The 22,095-nt window shown below is 37.1% G+C and overlaps 2 protein-coding genes and 1 pseudogene across 8 annotated transcripts; 2 read left to right on the top strand and 1 right to left on the bottom strand.

Annotated features, from left to right (window-relative positions):
- Positions 1-1,248: 1,248 nt before the first annotated feature.
- LOC141835286 (uncharacterized) lies at positions 1,249-5,306 on the top strand. 7 transcript variants are annotated; one of them, XR_012602370.1, is made up of 4 exons: positions 1,249-1,751; positions 1,830-2,010; positions 3,055-3,125; positions 4,890-5,306. XR_012602370.1 is itself a non-coding variant. In XM_074722726.1 (3 exons), the coding sequence occupies exons 1-2, from the start codon at positions 1,284-1,286 to the stop codon at positions 1,989-1,991; spliced, it is 630 nt and encodes a 209-aa protein (XP_074578827.1). In that variant the 5' UTR covers positions 1,249-1,283; the 3' UTR covers positions 1,992-2,010; positions 4,893-5,306. The 7 variants fall into 7 exon arrangements, 3 of the variants coding, with proteins under 3 accessions (XP_074578827.1, XP_074578826.1, XP_074578824.1); XR_012602369.1 differs by having other exon boundaries at positions 1,830-2,013; positions 4,893-5,306; XR_012602367.1 differs by having other exon boundaries at positions 1,830-2,013.
- Positions 5,307-6,429: 1,123 nt separating this feature from the next.
- LOC141834476 (serine/threonine-protein kinase 12-like) lies at positions 6,430-20,943 on the bottom strand (annotated as a pseudogene).
- Positions 7,098-8,838, top strand: LOC141834930 (GDSL esterase/lipase At5g45670-like). Its single transcript, XM_074722326.1, has 5 exons — positions 7,098-7,359; positions 7,522-7,646; positions 7,756-8,001; positions 8,150-8,402; positions 8,487-8,838. Exons 1-5 carry the CDS (start codon positions 7,098-7,100, stop codon positions 8,708-8,710), a joined length of 1,110 nt encoding a protein of 369 aa, XP_074578427.1. The 3' UTR covers positions 8,711-8,838.
- Positions 20,944-22,095: the final 1,152 nt, after the last annotated feature.

The raw sequence follows: 22,095 nt of genomic DNA, 5'->3' as shown, positions 1-22,095 counted from the left end.
CGGTTTCAACTTCACGAATAATCACCATGTACAAATGGTCCCTCAGTAGATAGAAGACCTCAATGAGTTTAGAAATTAAAGAACTACCATCCAATTTGCTCCAACATCTTTTCAGATCTAAGATTTAAGATGCAATCCGTTTGCATTGTTGATAATACTCGGTGGCTTACTGAAGATTCCCTTGTTTGAGCGCCAATTTGTTAATTTCAAATATATGATCATTCTCGAACAACTCACTAGCTCAACACAAGTATGAATAGCCTTATCGTGCAACATGAAGCTACAATCATACGCCAATGATCCTACTCGTTAGAAACTAAATGTATTTTTCAATGTCCCCAGGCTAACGGTGCAATGATTAAGACCCTTTGACGGATCTCAAGAATTTCAGATTCAAGACTCAATTGCGACATATCATAAGAGTAAATTCAAAAAAATGTATTGTTTGGATGGGTCACTTGAATGTTTTTCAATTTACTCTGATAGTCGATAAATTTTTTTTGTAAAATCAGATTGATCATCTTCTCGAGCTAGAGGATATAAGCAATAGCAGTGCCTTCTTACCATCTAGCAGTTATGTGAGTTCACTGCATTTGAAATTTCAGGCTATGAATGGTGAGTCACAAAAGGAAAATCCTGATGTTATCACTCAAACATAATATATTTAGCTTTTTTAAAGAAAAGAATTAGGAACAAATTAAAATTACCTTTGTTCTACTCAGCTTCTTTAATTGTTGACACGTAACAAATTGTGCATATAAGTATGTTTAAATTCTAAATTCTAAATTCTAAATTCTAAATTTTTAAAATATATTTTTAACATCATATATGCATATTAAAATTAAAATTTCATAAAAAACAGTAGTTTTAGATTTGCTATTTTTGAGGAAATTATTATTTTTCATGTTGGATACAGGAAGTGGGAACACACTGAAGTCATTTTGCAAAACTTATTTTAGGGATATATACATTTTAAGGGCAATATTACCCTTAAAATCAAAATATATAAGTAATTTTATTTTATTTTATATCATCAATTTTGACTAATTGTCCTGTATTATTTATTCATTATTCTAAGATGGCATTTATACATTTTTAAATGAGATCTTAATGTGAGAAAACTATGATAAACGAAGGGGGAAAATAAAATAAAAGAAATCTCAAAACAATTTAAAATAGTTCAAATTAATGGAAAGATCTATGAAGTTATAATGGTAATACATATACATTTTCCCGGCGAGCCTTCTTCTCCCGGGAAGTAAACTAGGTCTGAAGGTCCATCGATGGCGGCGCCGTGTCGTCCTCTCGCTGTCTCCCTCCTCCTCCTTCTCCTCATCCTCCTGCCCTCCTCTCCAGTTTCCGAAGGCCTCTATCTAGGGCAGTGGAGGACGCTCGTCTCCCTCTCCCATTCACTCCTTAGCCGCGTCTCTAACGCTCGCGCCGCGCGGGGCGATCTCGCTGGCGCCGACCGCGCTCGTAGGATTGCTGACAAGCTCCGCCTCTTAGGAGGAGCTGGAGGAGGTATCTGGTCGTTGGGATGGGACTTCGCCTGGAACTACGCTTGGCGAGGCGTAGGGATCCCGACGGCTGAGGTCTCCCGCGCCGCTGCACGGCTGATGGAGGCTCTGGCAGAGGCGAGCAGGATTGAGTCCGGAGCCGAGAGGGCGAGGTGGGCGCTTCGTAATTATCGGGAGCTCGTCGGACTTGCCGACCCCTTGTTCAAAAGCCTACTTCGAACCTTCTCCAGATCGGTATGCTCCCGTTAGGGCTAATTTGTATTGGATAGAGTTTGACACTTTGATAAAGTTTTGGATTTTATACTCTTTCAGGGGCCATTGAGGGAGATGATCTTGATACTGCAGAAGGAGGCGGCGGAGGGGGAGCTTCTGAAGGATTGTTTGGAAATTGGTGCTGCAGACCTGGAAGGCTTACTTCGAATAGCTAAGGATCTTCTGTTCTCCTCCTCCAATTCGAGTGAAGCAGAGCTTTAGAATCAAGTACATGCAAGGCGTGGTAATTTGACTTCTCCCTTCAGTTGTTCTTTGAGTTCGCAAAACATTTGTGCTAAGTAGTTTTGGCATTGCATAGGACTGCATAGTATACTGATGACTATGATCAATTTGCTTATAAAGTTAGGAATTTTCAATATCTAGTAGTTCTACTGAATGTAGTTCGAATTTTGTCAGACTTCTACTAGTCATGTCGACCCATTTCAATCAGCACTTGAAACTATAACTTCCAGTCAGAGTTAAAAACATTACAGTGGAGTGGATAAGAAACCTTGCCCGATTCTCTCTATGTTCTTTCATACTATAGAATTACTCAATTTGTCAGCCTTCTCTATGTTCTTCTCAAATTATCAGCTTTTTGATGAGCTACCTGCTAGTTCTTTTGTGGGATCAAGATAAAGGGATATTTTCTTTTTGGTTATAAGGATGGATAAGAAGGTGCAGACAGCAAATGATTTAATGGGAAAAAAAGGGAAGAAAAATCAATGCACCAATTTTCAGCTTTCTAATCATCCCTTAAGATGAATTTGTGGGTGGATTGAATAATTATGTTATTATTTCTTATGTTTCAAAAATTCAAATAATACAATTATACTGAAGACATGTATACAAAGATTCCTTTTTTTTCTATAAAATTTAAGACGGATGTAATTGGCTCATTTGTTTCCACCCAATGTTTGGGCAAAAACAAAATGGAGAAAGGGAGAAAAACATATCTTTCCAGAACAAAATGAGGCCATAAAGCAGACAGAAAAGCAGTGATTTTATATAAAAGCTTACTTTCAAGAACCATGAGATAATGGAAAAGTTTGAGTTTTCTGAGTTCATTTTGAAAGATTAATTGATGGTATGCATTCTGGATGAAGAGCTAAGATATATTGAAAATGTGGCTTTCAAACCATGACAAGATACAGCTGGACAACCTCTTCGAACTTGTAAAATTGAAGTTCATGTTTTGGTAACATACATATATAACCTTTTGAGCAAATAGGAAGATAGGGTTTGGTTCTGAAGGCCTTTTATTTTCAATTCATGAATGGTACAGGAAGTAAGTGGAGGAACAGGAAGATGAGGATGAGATCATGACAGATTATTGTTGTTTGAATGCTGTAGAAGGTGAGTTCAGCTTCTATATGTGAATTGGATAGATATCAGTTTGCTTAATCCTATGCATATATCTAGGTCATCTAGAAGAAGATTCAAGTACCATGCAGCCCTTCATATGCACTGTGTGACCCTTTTAATATCTCATTATGTTCATATTAAGTCCGATGATATAGGATGGTTTTGATATTGCGTTTTAAAAGTGTATTGAATTTTTTACTTGGAACTAAAGTGTATTGTGTAAAAGTAATTTATTATTTAGTTTGCATCTTAAAACTCTTAAAAGCAATTTTAGCATCTCTAGTGTTATGTAAATAGTACTTTGAAGCAATTTTAAAATTATCTTACATATTGCAGTCTCTCATTGCACAAGCTCATCAACCTGCATAATTCGAAGTTTTTGGCTTTTTAAAACAATGTTCTCTATTTCAGTTTCAGACTTCCAAGTTGCTTTACTTTGTTGCACTTCTTCACTTGTGAGCAATCAGGACTACTGTGTACTGTGTTCTCAAAGGAAATAAAATTAGACAAATGCCAATTCTCAGAAGTTCTGAAACCTAATTGTCCTAACTTTCCTTAGTTTGAGTATATGAATCACAACCACATGTTGGAGCTATTTTATTGTGACTAATATTCCTTTGACTAGCTCACTTGTAGCGAGAAGGTGCCATATGCAAAACTTGGCATCAATTCGGGGATGGTAACCATGCCAACAAAGGGGAGGAAAATCTCAAGATTCCTAAAGAGCTTATAGGTAATTCCCTTAAAGTGGAAGGAGCAAATGCTCTTGTCTACGTGCCACACTTCCAAGAAACTTTTCTCCTAATAGGGTCTAAGGGAGAATAAGATCAACTATCCCACTTCTGAGAATCTTTACTCTAGTGAGAGGGTTTGATGTGGAATATCCATAAGCTCACTTCTAAGAAGCTCTTACCCTAGTGAGATGGCTTAATGGAGAATAAGATTCATAAGCCCATTTTCTGAGAAGCTTTACTCCTGCAATATGTTCTAATGGGAACCACTTCACACACACACAAACTAACAAACAAACAAAAACTTACAAGGATGGTCCACTTTCAACTCATCAAAGGAGATAAGGAGGCTCCACTTGCTTGACTGGATCCACTTCATTCATAATTCTTTCAGCTGGGTCATGATTCGTTCACTTCATTAAAAACCTTCCTAATTCTTGCCAACACCATTTTTAATTTGGTGGAAATCAGCTTTGTTGTCCCTCTTATTTAAAGTAGAAGAAAGCTCACTACATTTATTATATTTTGTTAATAAGGTCATACAAGTATGACCCTATCCTCAGATTAAAAAAAGAGGGTCAGAGCGAAAACTTAGAAATAAACATTAACATGTAGATATCATGCCATGTATGCATCATTTCAAGTTAATATCGTACTTGTTCCTTCCTTGTCACTCACCACTTCACATTTACTCTATTATTCCATAGTATGAGATGAGAAGCCTACCCATCATTATGAGTTGGAGGACACTTAATGCTAACTATTAGCTCACTAACTAGAAACTCGTACAAGGTAACTACTAGCATTCGAGAGAAAAGACAGCCTCAAATGCTAAATATGCTGGAAGTTGGATCCTAACTTTCCTTGATGTAGCAATTACTGCTTCCATTATTTCAACTTGATGCATGGAACACATCCATGTGCTGCTCTCTGTATCTACATTTGTGTTTCCTTCATCAGATCACTTATTAATGTGGTATACAACCCATCTGATTCTCTTTCCCTAATTATGAATTGAATACAGCAGCTGGGATTTGGTCTGTGCCACTGACGCAGTTGCTGTGGCAGTCAGGGAGATTGAATGAATTCCATGGCTTAATTCCTTGCTGGAGTCAACACGCATTGATGAGGGTTGGGTTGGTTGGTCTGATCTTACTCACTCCATCAAGAGCTGCTAAAATTAGGTGGGCGTTGGGAGTGGCACGAGCCAAGGCCGGGTTGGCTTGGTGATGGAGAGGAGGCAGGGAGTGTCAGAGTTCGAGGAAGATAGGTTTTTATTACGATAGTTGTTGTTGTTGTTTCTTCTGTAGTATTCATGTGAAAGCATTATCTGAATTGGGGTTTCATGAGACTTGTCTGGGAAGAAAAATGCCCGTCTCTACTTGTGATGCATTGAATTCTAACCCGACAGTGTCAACTTTGATAAGACTTTTGAGATGTGAAGGTGAATTTTGAACATAAGACTATGATAATAACTTCGAAGATTCTTATCAACTGAGCTATGAAGATTCTTAAACACTTGGATATTCAACTACAACTTTCAAAATCCTTACTATCTAAACTAAGACGCAATGTATTTATGCTCCATCTTAAATATCATACGTGAAAGCACAATTAATTCTGTGCTGGAAAGAAACCTTCAATTGTAGTAAATGATTTTCTACAAGTACAGTTGGGCTTTTTAAGGTTGTGAATTCAATAGAACAAGAACCAATTGATGATGGATGACATGCAGCTAGCAAGCACAATCAATAATTTGACTTTACTATTTCAGCAAAAGGTAAAATCTATCATTCGAGCGATCCTATATGGTTAATCCTATGATCATCTGTGAGGAGGTAAATCGAGAAACTGCAATTGGTCATGACGGAGAGGGCATTGCCTCAACTTCGTCGAGATTCGATTCTTGTCCACTTTAATAATTCTGTTCAATTGTAACCAATTCAATTATGTCCCGAGGGCAGAAGATTGAGATGATTCAACTAACTTAAGTAATTTAAACTCGCTTTGGAACGCAGCATCTCACTTACACCTTGACTGAAAGAAAGCATATTGGAATAAATAGTTAACAGTCTGAAAAATGAATAATCAGATACTTTTATTGGAATAAGATGAATTTTAGCACCAAGTGAAAAAAAGAAACATTTTCAAGAAAATTATTTACCATTCAATAAATTATACGGTGCCCATTTGACAGTAATCAAAGAGCAGTTTCTTCATTTTTGCCAAAGAGTTGAAGTTTGCTAGGGACCTCACCATTGATGACTAAAAGGCATTGAGGAGGCTTGGGAGAGGTCTAGGACTCCCATTTGCTTCCCTCATAAATAGGAAAGGCAAGGTGGCAAGGTTAGATGGGATCGCACCACACCCTTATTTATTGCCCTTCATCTAATTCAACGAGGATACAAAATTCTAAAAATTTTGTTTGTTAAATACAATCATAATGTGCAATCAATTATTAAAATACTATTAATTTATAAACAAGAATCTTGTTTGCAAATTGAACGACTAAAAGCAGTATGTACCTTAATCCATCTTAACTTGCTTGCTCAAACGATCCATGATTAAGTGAGTCCAATATGCCAACTTCCTTGTTCTAGATTATTCATAAGGCAAATCTTCAACCTGTGAACAAGATCATCAACCAAAACGTGATGACTGAAGAAAAAGAATGATAAAAGACACGTGAACTCGGCCATATGGGCAATTATGGATGATTCAACACTTTGCCAGTACAATGAATCTAGAAAACCAAAGCAACATTGCCTAAAACTCCAATATAGATTCTGAAAAACTATAGAAGCACTTTTTTGGGTAAAGATTAAATTTTCTTCTAGACTAAAATTGAAGTACAATGTAGAAGCTGCAAACTAGTTTCACATCTTCTGCACTGGAACTTTATTTCCTTGCAGATTCAACAGGAACCCTATAAATCCACAATGTGATAGAAGATGGTATATTTTTCATCCGAATTACCAGTTTCTCTCTGAAACCAAAGATTTAACTATGCTATTTTCTATCAACAAACCATCATTAAACCACCAGCGCATTCCTACCTCACACAGAAGATAGCAGCATGCAGTGACTGCACTGGTACTGTGAGAGCAGGGCAATGACGCCATCCACGTTAACCTCGCCACCACTTTAATGTGCCGGACCCCCACCATCTCCTCCTCCTTTCCCCTATTTATTCCTCCCTTTCATTTCCCCTGCACAGCCAACTTCCCCAGCAATGGCACACGCGGGCGAGCTGAGGAGCAAAGCACCAGCGGTGGTGGTGGTGGCCGTGGTGGTGTCGCTGTTGGTTTTGGGGTTGCCGGCGAAGGCAGACCCGCAAGTGCCGTGCTACTTCATCTTCGGCGACTCGCTCGTCGACAATGGCAATAACAACGACATGGGGTCGCTGGCGGTTGCCAACTACCCGCCATACGGCATCGACTTCGATGGTCCCAGCGGACGGTTCACCAATGGCATGACCACCGTCGACGTTATTGGTAGTGATTTTCACTTCTTTTTGTGTGTGTAGATTATTAGTTCTTCAATCTGCTCTCGCCATTTCATCGTTCTGTTTCCATGTTAAATAGTTAGATAGTAAATAATAAAGATTCCAAACAAGAAGTTTATGAAGTTCCTGATCAAAACCTCGACTTGAGCAGCTCGACTTCTGGGATTTAACGACTTCATACCGCCCTACGCAACCACGAGAGGCCGAGCACTCCTCTCCGGCGCCAACTTCGCTTCTGCGGCCGCTGGAATCAGAGAAGAAACCGGCCGCCAACTGGTACACTACTAAACATGTCTTCAACTCTCCAGATTATATAGTAAACCAAACCTCTAATTCTATAAACTTAAACCTTGAGATTCATGCGGTCAAAATTTGGTGTTTGCAGGGTGGCAGAATTCCATTTGGTGGGCAATTGCAGAACTACCAATCAGCAGTGGAGGAAATGGTGAGCATTCTGGGAGACGAGGACTCTGCAGCCAATTACCTGAGCAAGTGCATCTTCTCCGTTGGCATGGGAAGCAATGACTACCTCAACAACTACTTCATGCCGGCCTTCTACAACACCGGCGAACAGTACACTCCTGAGCAATTTGCCGATGTGCTCATCCAACAGTATTCTCAACAGCTAAGGGTCAGTACTCAGTATAAATCTCCTTTAGCAGCCAAAATTATGTTGGGGTTGGCATCACTTGTTGGGATGTCAACTATGCGTCTACCTGACTAATTATGTTTACAATTGCTAGACGCTGATCATTAAACTTCTTGTTGTGTGCTTTCAGACTCTGTACAACTATGGAGCGAGAAAGGTGGCGTTGATAGGAGTTGGCCAGGTCGGGTGCTCCCCCAACGAGCTGGCTCAGCACAGCCCCAATGGAGTCACCTGCGTCGAGGAGATCAACAGCGCCATCAGAATCTTCAATGGCAAGCTGATCAACTTGGTGGACCAATTCAACACCTTGGATGGAGCACATTTCATCTATATCAATGGCTATGGAATCTTTGAGGACATTATCAAAAATGCTAGATCTTACGGTAGTCCATATATATATATATATATCATGGACAAAGGACAAAATTTACTAAGTCTAACAGGGATTAATTAATTTGCTGTTTCAGGTTTGACTGTTACGAACAGGGGATGTTGTGGGGTGGGGAGGAACAATGGGCAGATTACATGTCTGCCTTACCAATCACCATGCTCAAACAGGAAGGACTACTTGTTCTTCGATGCCTTCCATCCAACGGAAGCTGGGAATATCATCGTTGGAAGGAGATCTTATAAAGCTGGATCACCTTCTGATGCATACCCTATGGACATCAGTCACCTTGTACGAGTCTGAATCCTGTTATATTATTTGATGGCACAGGAATTCTGGTCCTATTTCTAATATAAACTTGTCACTTTAAGTGGAGTGATAAAGATATTATCAATATTTGTTTGAGATATTGTTTACTTTTGAAGAGTCCCTAAGATCTCTGTTGGTTGAACAATAAAGTATTTGTTGTCTTTCAGCATGGTGTTTGTTTTGTTTGACTCAAAAGATTTATGACAGTTGTAATTGAATCGGCCATGACCTAGCGAAGTATCAACCATACCTTTGTGAGGTATCAAATTTATCTCTAATGCACTCTTTTAGTTGTTCAAAGGCAAAAGTTAGTGCAGGTGCATGCCCAACGTGTGAGTGTGTGGGTATTAGTGCATGCACGTGCGACAGTCAGAAAGATTTCCCAGCTAAATCCATATTTCCAACATATGGTAATATCAAGTTAGTCTGATTAAGAATAAATCTTCAAATTGCAGAACAAAGATTCTAATCTTGTATATATTGACTGAAAAGATGATCACATGGCAAACTGTTTCTCTGTAAAATTCTGTCATTCAGGAAGAAACAAGTAAATCACAGCTAAGCTTAGGTAATTAGCTGATCTAAAAACAAGTAAATGTGGTTTCCAGAAAGGGATTGTAGATCAATTTTTTTCTTCTTCTGACCTTCTAAAGTAAACTGAAAAGAACTCACGATGAATTTCTACCGGTCATTGGATGAATCACTTGCACGATCTGTCTTGCAACTGATAGATTTACCTTATTTGTTACTCTCCGAACAATTTTATCTTCTATATCCGTCAGTTGTTGAATAATTTCTCTAAATGTTGGCCTGTCAGCGGGATTTTGCGTCCAACAATGCTCAATTAACCTAAACGAAAAAACTCATATATGTCATCAAATCAATCCTTGCTGATAAAAGGAAGGAATTTCTATACAGTATTACAGAAAAGCAATATATTAGGTGACCTTTTAACATCTCTCTCTTTGTGCACACATACGGATGCATGCAGTCTCTCTGTGGCCGGTGGTCACAAACGAGAGTTCAAGCCACAACAGACAAACAAGAACTAGCTAAATTATGTCTAATATATAAAATCATCCTTTACTAATTTAGGTGAAAAAATTCAGCTCCAGTAAAAGGCATGCTGTGTACTATACCAGTAGCTTAGACAAAACAAAGTTTCTAACTATCCACGACCATGTTCTAGACACGACCATCAATTTTCCTAATTGTTATCTTATGTGCCACCTAGTGGGATAAGACTTGGTTGTTGTTTTTTTTTTAATTTTGATAATGTAGGTATCTATCTGACCTTTCTAGACCCAACTAATCCTGAAAGTGGGCGACCTTTCCGTTGTTCGCCAATCAGGTAAATCTGGAAGTACAAGTGGCTCCTCGCTCAGCAGCCAACATCCCAGAATTTTCATCCCACTAGAGGAATTATCTTGCGGTGCATCATAGTTGGGATTTGAATCGTAAGTACTTGATTAAGTTGCTGAACACCTTGCCACTGCACCATGCTGGGGAGGGGGGCTTGGTTGTAGTTGTTGTCGTTATCTTATGTGGTTAATCTAGGGAATCAAGCCTCTCTCTCTCATTTATGTTTTATTGGATAAGATAATCTACCTAATCATGTATATCACATAATTCATAAGATAGTTTAAACTAAAGGAGATATAACCAAGGTTTTTTTGGTTTTATTATAACCAATAAATGCTGCCGGACCAGAGGAAATAAATAGCAGTAAAGCTAACACTATGTGGAAAGATCAGCTACTGTAATGGGATTATTCATGAGCAAATTCTCCTAAAAATCTCAATGGATGAAAAGAGAAATAAAGGCAACGCCAATTGTTGCTGACGTCAATGCATTTTTAACATAACCCTTCAAATTACAATTCATTCTTGCACGAGACAGTAAGAAATCTTCTCTCTGAAGGAACAACTTATCAATTATCATACAGCAAAGCGAATGTATTAAATGATATGTCTAATTTTGCAATTAAAATCTAAACAAATGTTATCAGTCACAATTTATCAGCAAAAGTACAATAATCCATCACTACTTTGATTAAAAAAAATATTAAAGTGACGACAAGTCTTACTCTCTTAGTCCATAAGCATACGACTTTGTTGATGCTCTGAAAGGTGGCCTCATATTTTCTGCATAGGCTTGTGGAATTTCCAATTCTTGTTTACTAGGAAAAGGAGGGCATCCTTCAATCATCTAGAAAAGACCAATGGTAAAGAATGAAACATGTTAATGCCATTTGAGAACATACATCCTGTAGATACAACTAACCAATGAGTTAAAGAGGATAATCTCAAATAGCTCAAATTATACCTTAGTCTCAAGTACTTAAAGTATATATATATATATATAATATCTCCTGGAGCGTGTCTTCTAACCAGTCATTTAAGCACAAGTGTGTCTCTGACACCGTTTGGCTACACATGGTTACCACTTACTTGCCTCTATTAACAATCTTGTGAACAAGGGGATTTTTGAAGAACAAGAACTGTATAATTGGCTGAATGAATGAACAATGAGATATGATGACTGGTTTGGTTTATAGGTTTTATAATGACCACATCTCGCAGACAGTGGCAAAATAAAATAGGTGTGTTAAAAATAGTATGTGGGAATACATTTAAATTGACAATTTTTTAAAAAGAGTTTATTTGTGTACTTGCATTACCGAGCTATATTTTCAAAAGGGTGATGGCTCAGCAACTTTACCGGGCATATTAACTTTCAAAGAGATTAAACTTGTAGAAATGAAAGTGAGTATTTACCTCTTGTAAAATCAAAGAAAATGAGAAGACATCTACTTTTGTATTGTACGCCTCATTCAAATAAATTTCCGGTGCCATATACCTGCCTGCATGTAGCAAGTCACAATATCAAAGAGAACTATAAACCAAAATTTTAAGAGTAGAATGATGCAACAAGGTGGTGCTTTCCCCAACCTTTAATGGTTGTGAACCAACTAGACCTGTTATTTATTTTTGCCTGTATACATTTGGTAATATCAAGGTTTAAAATACCATCCCATATCCGAGTTTCAGCCTTCAAATGGAATTAATCCAGTTTAGGTACCATGTCAATACTTAGCAAGTTTGACACACTACAAAGTACTTCAAAATCAACTCAAATGAGTCACAAAAATCTGTTTACCTTCTCCAAATATACGGCTATAAAAATTTTGAAGCATATGAAGTTAAAATTTTAAAGCAACAAAGCATAAAAAAAAAATCCATTAACACATTGAGAAAGAGATTAAGAAAGCATTTCAGCACTTACAAGTGATGCCTAGAGTTGCATATGGTCTTTCCTCTATTAGAGTCCCTGACTTTTTAGACATCTTGCAGAGGCCAAAATTTGCAACTTTCAAATGCTTGGATTCATCCCTTAAAATATTTCTGAAATAGTACAACAATATTTATATTAAAGAGAAGGTTGTAGTAAATGTTAGAATAAGTTCACGAGTTTAACAGAGAAAATGAATGAAATTTGCAAAAACTTACGCTGGTTGAAGATTACGATGGATTATAGCTTCAGGTTCGTGCTCGTGTAAGTAGTTCATTCCTCTGACATTTTTTTCAATAAGGACTAGGTTATACTCAGTTTAAAAGGAGAAAAAACTTTTAAAAGTTCAGTACGATGAAGGATATATCATTAGAAACATGCATGCTTTATCCACATCGCCAAAACACCTATGCAAAATGAAGGATAATAAGCATAAAAAGGTGACAAACCTTGCAATATCCTGTGCAAATCGAACTGCTAATAGTGGTTTTATAGATTTTTTTTTTCTGAGATATTCCCCTAAGTCACCCTGCACATGGAGGAAAACTGAATAATATGAAACGCACTAGTGTAGTAAACCAACTCTTTTTTAAAAAATATAATACACCAAATCACGCAAGGTTGTCAACATCCTAGCATCCATTCTAACCAGAGAGGATTCTTCATTGTGGGTTAGACTTTGGATATTGTCGAGAACGTCAAATCTTGCATAGGAAACATTATGATACCAAAAAATAGTCTCCCCATATAGGGAATTGTGGGCTAATGAAGGAACTTATAGGCAGTAATGAGAAAAATTAACTTGAAGTCAAGCATTTTGGGCAAGTGATTAGGATGAAAAGTTGAGTTAGTTTTCTAATTTGGATGAATAGATATTGTATTTTTAACAAATTTAACATTAATAATTACATTATCATACATATCCAATGAATTACATAGGAAATATTTGAGTGACTGTAAGTAAACCTATTTAATATATATGCAGGAATACAGAAGGGGGAAAAAAAGTGCATAGAAAAAATGTAATGTTTCATGGGAAGCTCCAAATCCTTCTCAATACCAAGTTTATTTTACAGTTAGAAGAAAACCTTAGGCAAATCTTCTGTGATAATCATCATTGGATGACTTCGAGTAACAGCACCGAAGAAGGTGACAATATTTGGATGTCGTATTTGTCGAAGCACTGCAACTTCATCTTTAAATGCCCTTCTGAAGCAGAAACAAAATGGTAATTTCTTTTTGTTAAAAAATTAGATGGAATTGACTAGTCAAACACAAAGCTATGAGTCCAAGGTATTGAGCATACAAACCAGATAGATTTAGACTAATAAAATTGAACAAAAGATGGAGATAACCCATGAAAGTGCTTATAACCTAGACCAGTTGACCAAATTTTCAAATTTCTTAAGTGTAACTGGATTTGGATTGAAAAGACTAACCAAAGCACAAACGTACAAGTGTAGAAAGTAATAACACACCCATATATCAAACATATCCAGAATCAGAGGAGGAACTCACACTTTGTCAACATTGGTTATTGCGTCTTCACTTAACTTTTTAACACCGACTTGAAATGCCTGCCATTTTGCTGGTACAACCTTTTCCTAGAAGAAAATATTGGTAATGAAGAAGAAAGGCAATGTTATGTACAGATTAAAATAATGGAAAACATAAACTTTATAAACGAATGAAACAAATAATTTTAATAAATAGCTTCCAGCATAAGAATTTAAAATTTTTTAGCCCAAATAAACAATAAGTTTCATCTTAGTTATAGTAAATATATGATGTGCACGTCAATGGACATCCATCAAAATTAATTGAAATGACATTAGACACAAGGAAGAACTTGATATAGTAAATATATGTTTTACAACAGTCATTTCAAAACAAGTTTGGACGGAAACAGATATCCACTATCATTTCAAAACAGGTTTATTCATCTCACTGTGTTGACTTCTACAAAGCTGCAAGTTATTTGGTAAGAGCTATTCATATCATATTATGCAACATAAATGAATCGTAGAAAAATTTACACGGTTGCAATGACTGCAAGGTTATGCACATGGTTTCAAGTGTTGGGCAGAGGCATTGGCCGAATGGCATCATTGTGACCTGACCAATAAAAATGTCATTGTTTTGCTTGTGCTGACAGTTTTTATGATATATCGATCAAGACTGGTTCCATCTAAGTCATACTATCCAAAACCAGCCAAGAGAAGAAAAATCTCTTTCCATAACATCCTTCAATTTCATGTGTCCATTACGAGGAAACAGAACACCATAAAAAAAAGAGGAGGGAAGCACAAATCTGAGTTAATAGTAGTAAAAAAGAGTAACAGTAGAATTAAAGAAATTAAAATTCATTCATTATCATGTACCTATGCCTATTCCAATTTTAAATTTCCAATTGTGTCAACCTAACTTCAATTGTGAGTAGTTAATAGAGATATATTTATTAAGTGTGGCGAGGTTAGATCCAAAATCAGATGTCTTGAGATTTTTTTTTCTGAAATACCTCGCAAAAATTATGAGTCAATCTAACATGCTATAAAAACTAACGTTTACATCTGATGCACAACACACATTTGTGGTATTTGTTAAGGTATGATGAATAGTTGAGATGCTTGCTATAATTTTGTAACTTGTTGCTCAAAAATTTTAATTCAAATGATTTTATAATTGTGATTGGTTTATATTTGTAGGTAAACAAGCAGAAGGACTACAACTCATTTGATTTAATCTTGGAACACTTTGAAGCATGCAGAAGTAGAAGCACGGTGAGTGTCAGTACAGTTCAAAAGATAAAATACCATTTCAGATGAAGACCTAAACTCCGACAAAAAGTAATAATTTAAACGTGATTATATAATATGTTAAAATTGCATTTGACATCATATGCACTCAACTACTTGGTTAGACACATGAATGAGTCCCATAAGTGATATCCATTGAGGAATATATTGCCGGTCAAAGTGTGATTGATCAGATCTACTTTATCTTTCCTACAGAATTCTCGAAACCCTTTCTTGTCCTTATTTTTACGGGTCAATATTTATCGATATGAAACCAACACACCTACTTGGGCATCAATACCCCTGTTGATCATGTAGGAACACTTTCTGTGAAAATGTCAAGTATTGAGATTCATATCCATGTCAAATAGTACATGAGTACAAGTAACATAGACTAAAACTAAGTAGTGCCAAATGGTGAAAGGAAATAATGCTACCAATAATGTAGTTGGATTGAGCACCAATTTGCTTTATTGGTTCATTAATCACTAGTGTAGTAGCATCATATTAATCAATACCAGCATAAATGGATAACTAACTAGGAAAAGCATTCTAAAGATGATGCCAAAAGACCCAAAACATTGCATAAACTATGAGAGTAGCTATCATGCAACAACTAAGCTAAAATCAGCAAAAGAAGGAAAAAAAATCAAACTATCAAAGCAAATTTTAAGACCAACTTGTTACATAGTTGCAGGTGTGAGGTGAATTATACCTCAGCTGTGTCAACACTTTTTCCTAAATCAATATCAGTGGAGTCAATCTCATATTCAGCAACCATAGAAGCAATGTCGGCATTCATAGAAGCAATCAACATTTAAAAAAAAAGAATTCAAGACATAAGTTTGTGAGAGAGAAAAAGATGCAACACTCAACTCTCATCTTTCTAGAGAGTGAAAAAGTTCTAGATGATATACCACACTATAAAAAAACTCACGATTAGCGACTGAATTTTCGATCGCTAGACGGTCGCTAAATCCGATTAACGACTAATTAGCGATAAAAAAAAATCGTTAAAAAATTCATCGTAATTCAATTTAACGATCGAATTCAAAATCGGTCGCTAATTAGCGACCGAATTTGAATTCGATCGCTAATTTTAACGATCGATTTTGAATTCGGTCGCTAAATTTAGCGATCGAATTCTATTTCGGTCGCTAAAATTAGTGACCGATTTTGAATTCAGTCGTTAATTTAGCGACCAAAATAGAATTCCAGTGCACCATAATCCTTCAAAATCTTGGCTACTTCATCATTTTGCAACGTAATGCTTCTTCTAGTGGCTGATAAGAGAAATATTGAGAAGATTGACTTTAATTAACTGGATTGTTTTTAATTAACTGAAACAATAACACTATTGATATCCACATATTATCAATTTACTTATGAATATTACAAGCATATTCTTCCAGCGACCATCTTTGAACAAGAGAGATTGGTTTCAGCAGATTTGTTCAATAATTTCCCATTTTAGTTTGATAACTCAAATGCCTTTTCATTTAGCTAGATTCAAACACAACAAAAAAAATCCACAAATAGCGACGGATTTAGCGACCGATTAAAATTCGATCGCTAAAATAGCGACTGAATTTACAATTCGGTCGCTAAATAGCGATCGATTAAAATCGATCGTTATTTAGCAACCGATTAAAATTCGGTCGCTATTTAGCGACCAAATTTAAATTGATCGCTATTTAGCGACCGAATTATTAATTCAGTCGCTAGTTTAGCGATCGAATTTTAATTGGGTTGGTAATTTTTGGATCGGATGACAATGAAAGAAGGAAAAAAAAATCAAACTATCAAAGCAAATTTTAAGACCAACTTGTTACATAGCTGCAAGTGTGAGGTGAATTATACCTCAGCTGTGTCAACACTTTTTCCTAAATCAATATCAGTGGGGTCAATCTCATATTCAGCAACCATAGGAACAATGTCGGCATTCAAAGAAGCAATCTACATTTAAAAAAAAAGAATTCAAGACATAAGTTTGTGAGAGAAAAAAAAACGTGCAACACTCAACTCTCATGTAACATCCTGATTATTTCTCCCTATTTTAGGATTTTAATTAGATTTAAAATTCTAATGAAAGTACCTTAGTTAAACAATAGAAGAGAGTTTAATAAAACAAACTGGATAAAAAGGTTTGTCTCGCGAAGACGAATCCAACGAGACCAAGTTTGACCAAATCGGAGATCGTTTGGTTAGTAAACCAAGTGAACCAAAATTGAACCCGGTTCGGTTCAATCGTTATAATGGATTTAATCGATGGGTTTAAATTTAATTGGGGGAGTTTACTGTGTAAACCTCGTTATAACCCTTCCGCTCGTTCTCCCCTGCGCTGCGAGACCGCGCCCACGCGACCTCGTCCGCGCGACCACGCCCGCCGCCGCCCGCGTCCGCCGGCGGAAAATCCGGGACGAAGAGGGCTATAAGAGGAGGCCGCGACCAAGACCAGAACCCTAGCCGAACGGGAGCCTTCGCCCTGCCGCGCCGCCTCGCTCGCGATTCCTCTCTCGCCGCCGCCTCTGTTCGAGCCGGAGAAGCTGATCGCCGCCGTCGCCTGCTTGGGTGGAGAGGACTAGCGACATCACTGGCGCCGCGTGAAGAAGAAGAGTAGCCGCCGCCTCCCTTCTCCCTTGCGCCATCCGCCGGAGAAGCACGAGCGCCGCCGCGTAGAAAAGCAGAGCAGACGCCGCCGCCCGCCGCAACCCAGTTGCCGCCGCCCCGATCGCCTTGCACAGAGAACGCCGCCTGACCGCCGCCGTCCAGCCAACACAGGCGGCTTCCGCCGGTGCCCGACCCGCGCCTCCGCGTCTGCTTCGCGTGGAGAAGACAACCGCAGCACAGTTAGTATTAATCAATTAAGTTAATTAATCAAGGTAAGGTTTAATTAAATGAAGTTAGTTTGATTAATTAAGGTTGGTTTGATTGAATTAGTTTAATTAGGTTATTAATCTGGTTAATTACATACTAATCAGTTATTGGTAATTAATGGTTGGATAATTAATAATTAGTTAGTTAATAAGTTAATTGTTGAATTAGTAATTAATTAATTGGTAGTTAGCAAGTGATTAGTTAATTGTTGATTAATTAGTTAATCGATATAGTAATAAGTATAGATTTAGAAATTGCTTAATTAGTTATTTATTTAACTCAGTTAATTAAGATTTGATTATCAGTTAAGTTGATTAGTTGTTGGATTCATAAAGGATAAGTTAATTAGGGTTAGGTTAACTCTTGACCGGTTAAGTAATTAGATTATGTTAAAGATTTTCAGTTGAGTATAGTCATGATTTTGTTAGGTCGTGAGAAGAAGGCATTAGAGCACCTCGGAGGAAGAACTCCGATTTCACAAACCTTAGCGTTAAAACCTAGTGAGCAGACAAGGTAAGTACATCTCTCACCTGCAGTATAAGTTGTTTCCGTGTGGTTCTTTCAATGATTATGTTAAGCTTGCCATGACATAATTTCTGTTAAGCATGAATGTAGTTATATGTATGCTCTTTCCATGACATGATGTGTGTTAGACATGAATGTATTTATGTGTTCTTCCCTTGATTCATGTTAAAGTAGGAATATATGTATGTTCTTTTCATAATATGATTTAGGATTTAACCACGAATATGAATGTGTAAATTATTCTTCCTACTTAGGTTGGAAGTAAAGCATGATAAAGGAATGATGAAAGGATAAAGTTATATTGAGTGAAAGTTTAAGAACGTTATGATATGTAAAGAAATGTATTTTACTTTTAAGAGGCGGGTATCGGGCCAAAGGTTCGCCCACAATGAATTCCGGGTCAAAGGTCGCCCATAAGGAAAGGAATTCCAGGCCAAAGGTCGCCTGATAAGATAAGTCCTCTGGTAGCATTCGGTGGCTAGCTACCCCGAGTTCTATCAGAGATGCGCGCATGGATACTCCGCCAGGGCCCATAAGTATGTTTAAGTATGTTTACTATTTTCAAAAGTATGGACTTTCAAATATAAAGAAGCTAAGAAAATTTTCCTAGACACTACAAGTATTTCCATGTTCAGATAGTTTTTGTTTAAGTACATGTCTTTGTAATTACAAGTCTCTTCATGTTTAATTACAAAAGAATGCATGCAATGATTGTCGTGGTTTTGTGAGACTAGGTATGTACTTACTAAGCTTTGCTTATAGTTGCATTTCCTTATACTGCAGATAGAGGATAAAAAAAAGGTTTAAGTGACGGGAGGCAGCAGGAGCAGTGTTCGATGTGTGTGGCGGCGGAACAGCGGATTAGAATTAATAGATAAATACAAAACATTGTTTAGTATTAATCATATCTTTTATATTAGTTTGCTTCCGCATCTTTTGTTTGAACAAGTTTTCTAGTAATTAAGAATAGTAACTTTTTGGTTATTTCAAGAATATTCCATTTTAAGAATTTATCTATTGGACTTTCCACCAATAATTTAATAATGATAAGGTATAAGTAACATCCCCCTATTAGTAAGGAGGAGGGTCGTTACGTCATCTTTCCAGAGAGTGAAAAAGTTCTAGATGATATACCACACTACAAAAAAATAGCGATTGAATTTTCGATCGCTAATCGGTCGCTAAATCGGATTAACGACTGATTAGCGATCGAAAAAAATCGTTAAAAAATTCATCGTAATTCAATTTAGCGACCGAATTCAAAATCGATCGTTAATTAGCGATCGAATTCAAATTCAGTCACTAATTTTAATGATCGATTTTGAATTTGGTCGCTAAATTTAGCGATCGAATTCTATTTCGGTCGCTAAAATTAGTGACCGATTTTGAATTCGGTCGTTAATTTAGCGACCGAAATAGAATATCCAGTGCACCATAATCCTTTAAAATCTTGGCTACTTCATCATTTTTGCAACGTAATGCTTCTTCTAGTGGCTGATAGGAGAAATATTGAGAAGATTGGCTTTAATTAACTGGATTATTTTTAATTAACTGAAACAATAAGACTATTGATATCCATGTACAGATTATCAATTTACTTATGAATATTACAAGCATACTCTTCCAGCAACCATCTTTGGACAAGAGAGATTGGTTTCAGCAGATTTGTTCAATAATTTCCCATTTTAGTTTGATAACTCAAGTGCCTTTTCATTTAGCTAGATTCAAACACTACAAAAAAAAACCCACAAATAACGACGGATTAAAATTCGATCGCTAAAATAGCGACTGAATTTACAATTCGATCGCTAATTAGCGATCGATTAAAATCGGTCGCTATTTAGCAACCGATTAAAATTCGATCGCTATTTAGCGACCGAATTGTAAATTCGATCGCTATTTAGCGACCGAATTTTAATTGGATCGGTAATTTTTGGATCGGATGACAATGAAAGAAGTAAAAAAATCAAACTATCAAAGCAAATTTTAAGACCAACTTGTTACATAGTTGCAGGTGTGAGGTGAATTATACCTCAGCTGTGTCAACACTTTTTCCTAAATCAATATCAGTGGGGTCAATCTCATATTCAGCAACCATAGAAGCAATGTCGGCATTCATAGAAGCAATCAACATTTAAAAAAAAAGAATTCAAGACATAAGTTTGTGAGAGAGAGAAAAAAGGTGCAACACTCAACTCTTATCTTTCCAGAGAGTGAAAAAGTTCTAGATGATATACCACACTATAAAAAAAAACCCACGATTAGTGACAATTTTTTATCGCTAATCGGTCGCTAAATCCGATTAATGACTGATTAGCGATCGAAAAAAAATCGTTAAAAAATTCATCGTAATTCAATTTAACGATCGAATTCAAAATCGATCGCTAATTAGCGATCGAATTCAAATTCGGTCGCTAGTTTTAACGATCAATTTTAAATTCGATCGCTAAATTTAGTGATCGAATTCTATTTCGATCGCTAAAATTAGTGACCGATTTTGAATTCGATCGTTAATTTAACGATCGAAATAGAATTCCAGTGCACCATAATCCTTCAAAATCTTGGCTACTTCATCATTTTTGCAACGTAATGCTTCTTCTAGTGGCTGATAGGAGAAATACTGAGAAGATTGACTTTAATTAACTGGATTGTTTTTAATTAACTGAAACAATAAGACTATTGATATCCACATATTATCAATTTACTTATGAATATTACAAGCATACTTCTAGCAATCATCTTTGGACAAGAGAGATTGGTTTCAGCAGATTTGTTCAATAATTTCCCATTTTATTTTGATAACTCAAATGCCTTTTCATTTAGCTAGATTCAAACACTACAAAAAAACCCACAAATAGTGATGAATTTAGCGACCGATTAAAATTCGATCGCTAAATTGTAAATTCAATCGCTATTTTAGCGACCGAATTTTAATCGGTCGCTATTTAGCGATTGAATTGTAAATTCAGCCACTAGTTTAGTGACCGAATTTTAATTGGGTCGATAATTTTTGGATTGGATGACAATGAAAGAATTTAACGACCGAATTTATATTCGATCGTTAATATTTAGCGACTGAACTATTGGTCGGTCGCTAAATTAGCGATCGAAATATGGTTCGATCGTCAAATTAGCGACCGAATTGGAGTTTGATCGCTAATTTAGTGACCGAAACGGATCGGTCGCCAAATTAGTGATCGAATTGGAGTTTAGTCGCTAATTTAGCGATCGAACCGGGTTTCGATCGCTAAATTAGCGGATCGAAACCCGGTTCGATCGCTAAATTAGCGATCGAAACCCGGTTCGATCGCTAAATTAGCGACCGAACCAGATTTCTGTCGCTAATTTGATGAGAAGAGGATCGCCGACTCGGAGGAGTGCCATTGACGTCGCCCTGGCTTCCGTACTCGAGGGGCGGTTTTAACCGATACTCAGGGTTTTTGTAGGGTACCCTCCCCTCGAGTATGGAAGCCAGGGCGACGTCAATGGCGCTCCTCCGAGCCAGCGATCCTCTTCTCGTCCCCTTAAATTTCCCTTCCTATCCAATTTTCAAGCCTCTACGAGCTTGCAATCTACGATCGAGCAATGGATGGCGGGTTCTCCCACGGGAAGCAATCTTCCCTCGTCGGCAGCGAAGAGATCAGTGAGGGCAACGACGCAGGGCCTTCTTCCTCCACGGACCCAACTCTCGGCATCCGTCTTTTGTTCCTCGCCTGCGAGGGTGACCTCACCGGCATGGAGAAGATGGTTGCCGCCGGTAGGGGTGAGTATTCGATTAAAACTAAATCGAACCGAATTAACCGAAATTGAATAAATCGATTTTTTTCAAACCAACTGAACCGACTGAATTTTTCAATAAAAACCGAACAAACTGAACTGATATTTTATCCA

This window comes from Curcuma longa, chromosome 9, assembly GCF_044706935.1.
Source record: "Curcuma longa cultivar G26 ecotype Majalengka, Jawa Barat chromosome 9, ITB_CL_G26_1.1, whole genome shotgun sequence".
In the NCBI taxonomy this organism is placed as follows: domain Eukaryota; kingdom Viridiplantae; phylum Streptophyta; class Magnoliopsida; order Zingiberales; family Zingiberaceae; genus Curcuma; species Curcuma longa.
This window is presented reverse-complemented; position numbering and strand designations above follow the sequence as displayed.

Bases quoted from the DNA above. Each gene is read 5' to 3' on its own strand.
- LOC141834930 (XM_074722326.1), top strand. From the start codon at position 7,098: ATGGCACACGCGGGCGAGCTGAGGAGCAAAGCACCAGCGGTGGTGGTG. The intron at 7,647-7,755 runs GTACACTACTAA...TGGTGTTTGCAG, and splicing joins AAGAAACCGGCCGCCAACTG to GGTGGCAGAATTCCATTTGG. The intron at 8,403-8,486 runs GTAGTCCATATA...TTGCTGTTTCAG, and splicing joins CAAAAATGCTAGATCTTACG to GTTTGACTGTTACGAACAGG.
- LOC141835286 (XM_074722726.1), top strand. From the start codon at position 1,284: ATGGCGGCGCCGTGTCGTCCTCTCGCTGTCTCCCTCCTCCTCCTTCTC. The intron at 1,752-1,829 runs GTATGCTCCCGT...ATACTCTTTCAG, and splicing joins TTCGAACCTTCTCCAGATCG to GGGCCATTGAGGGAGATGAT.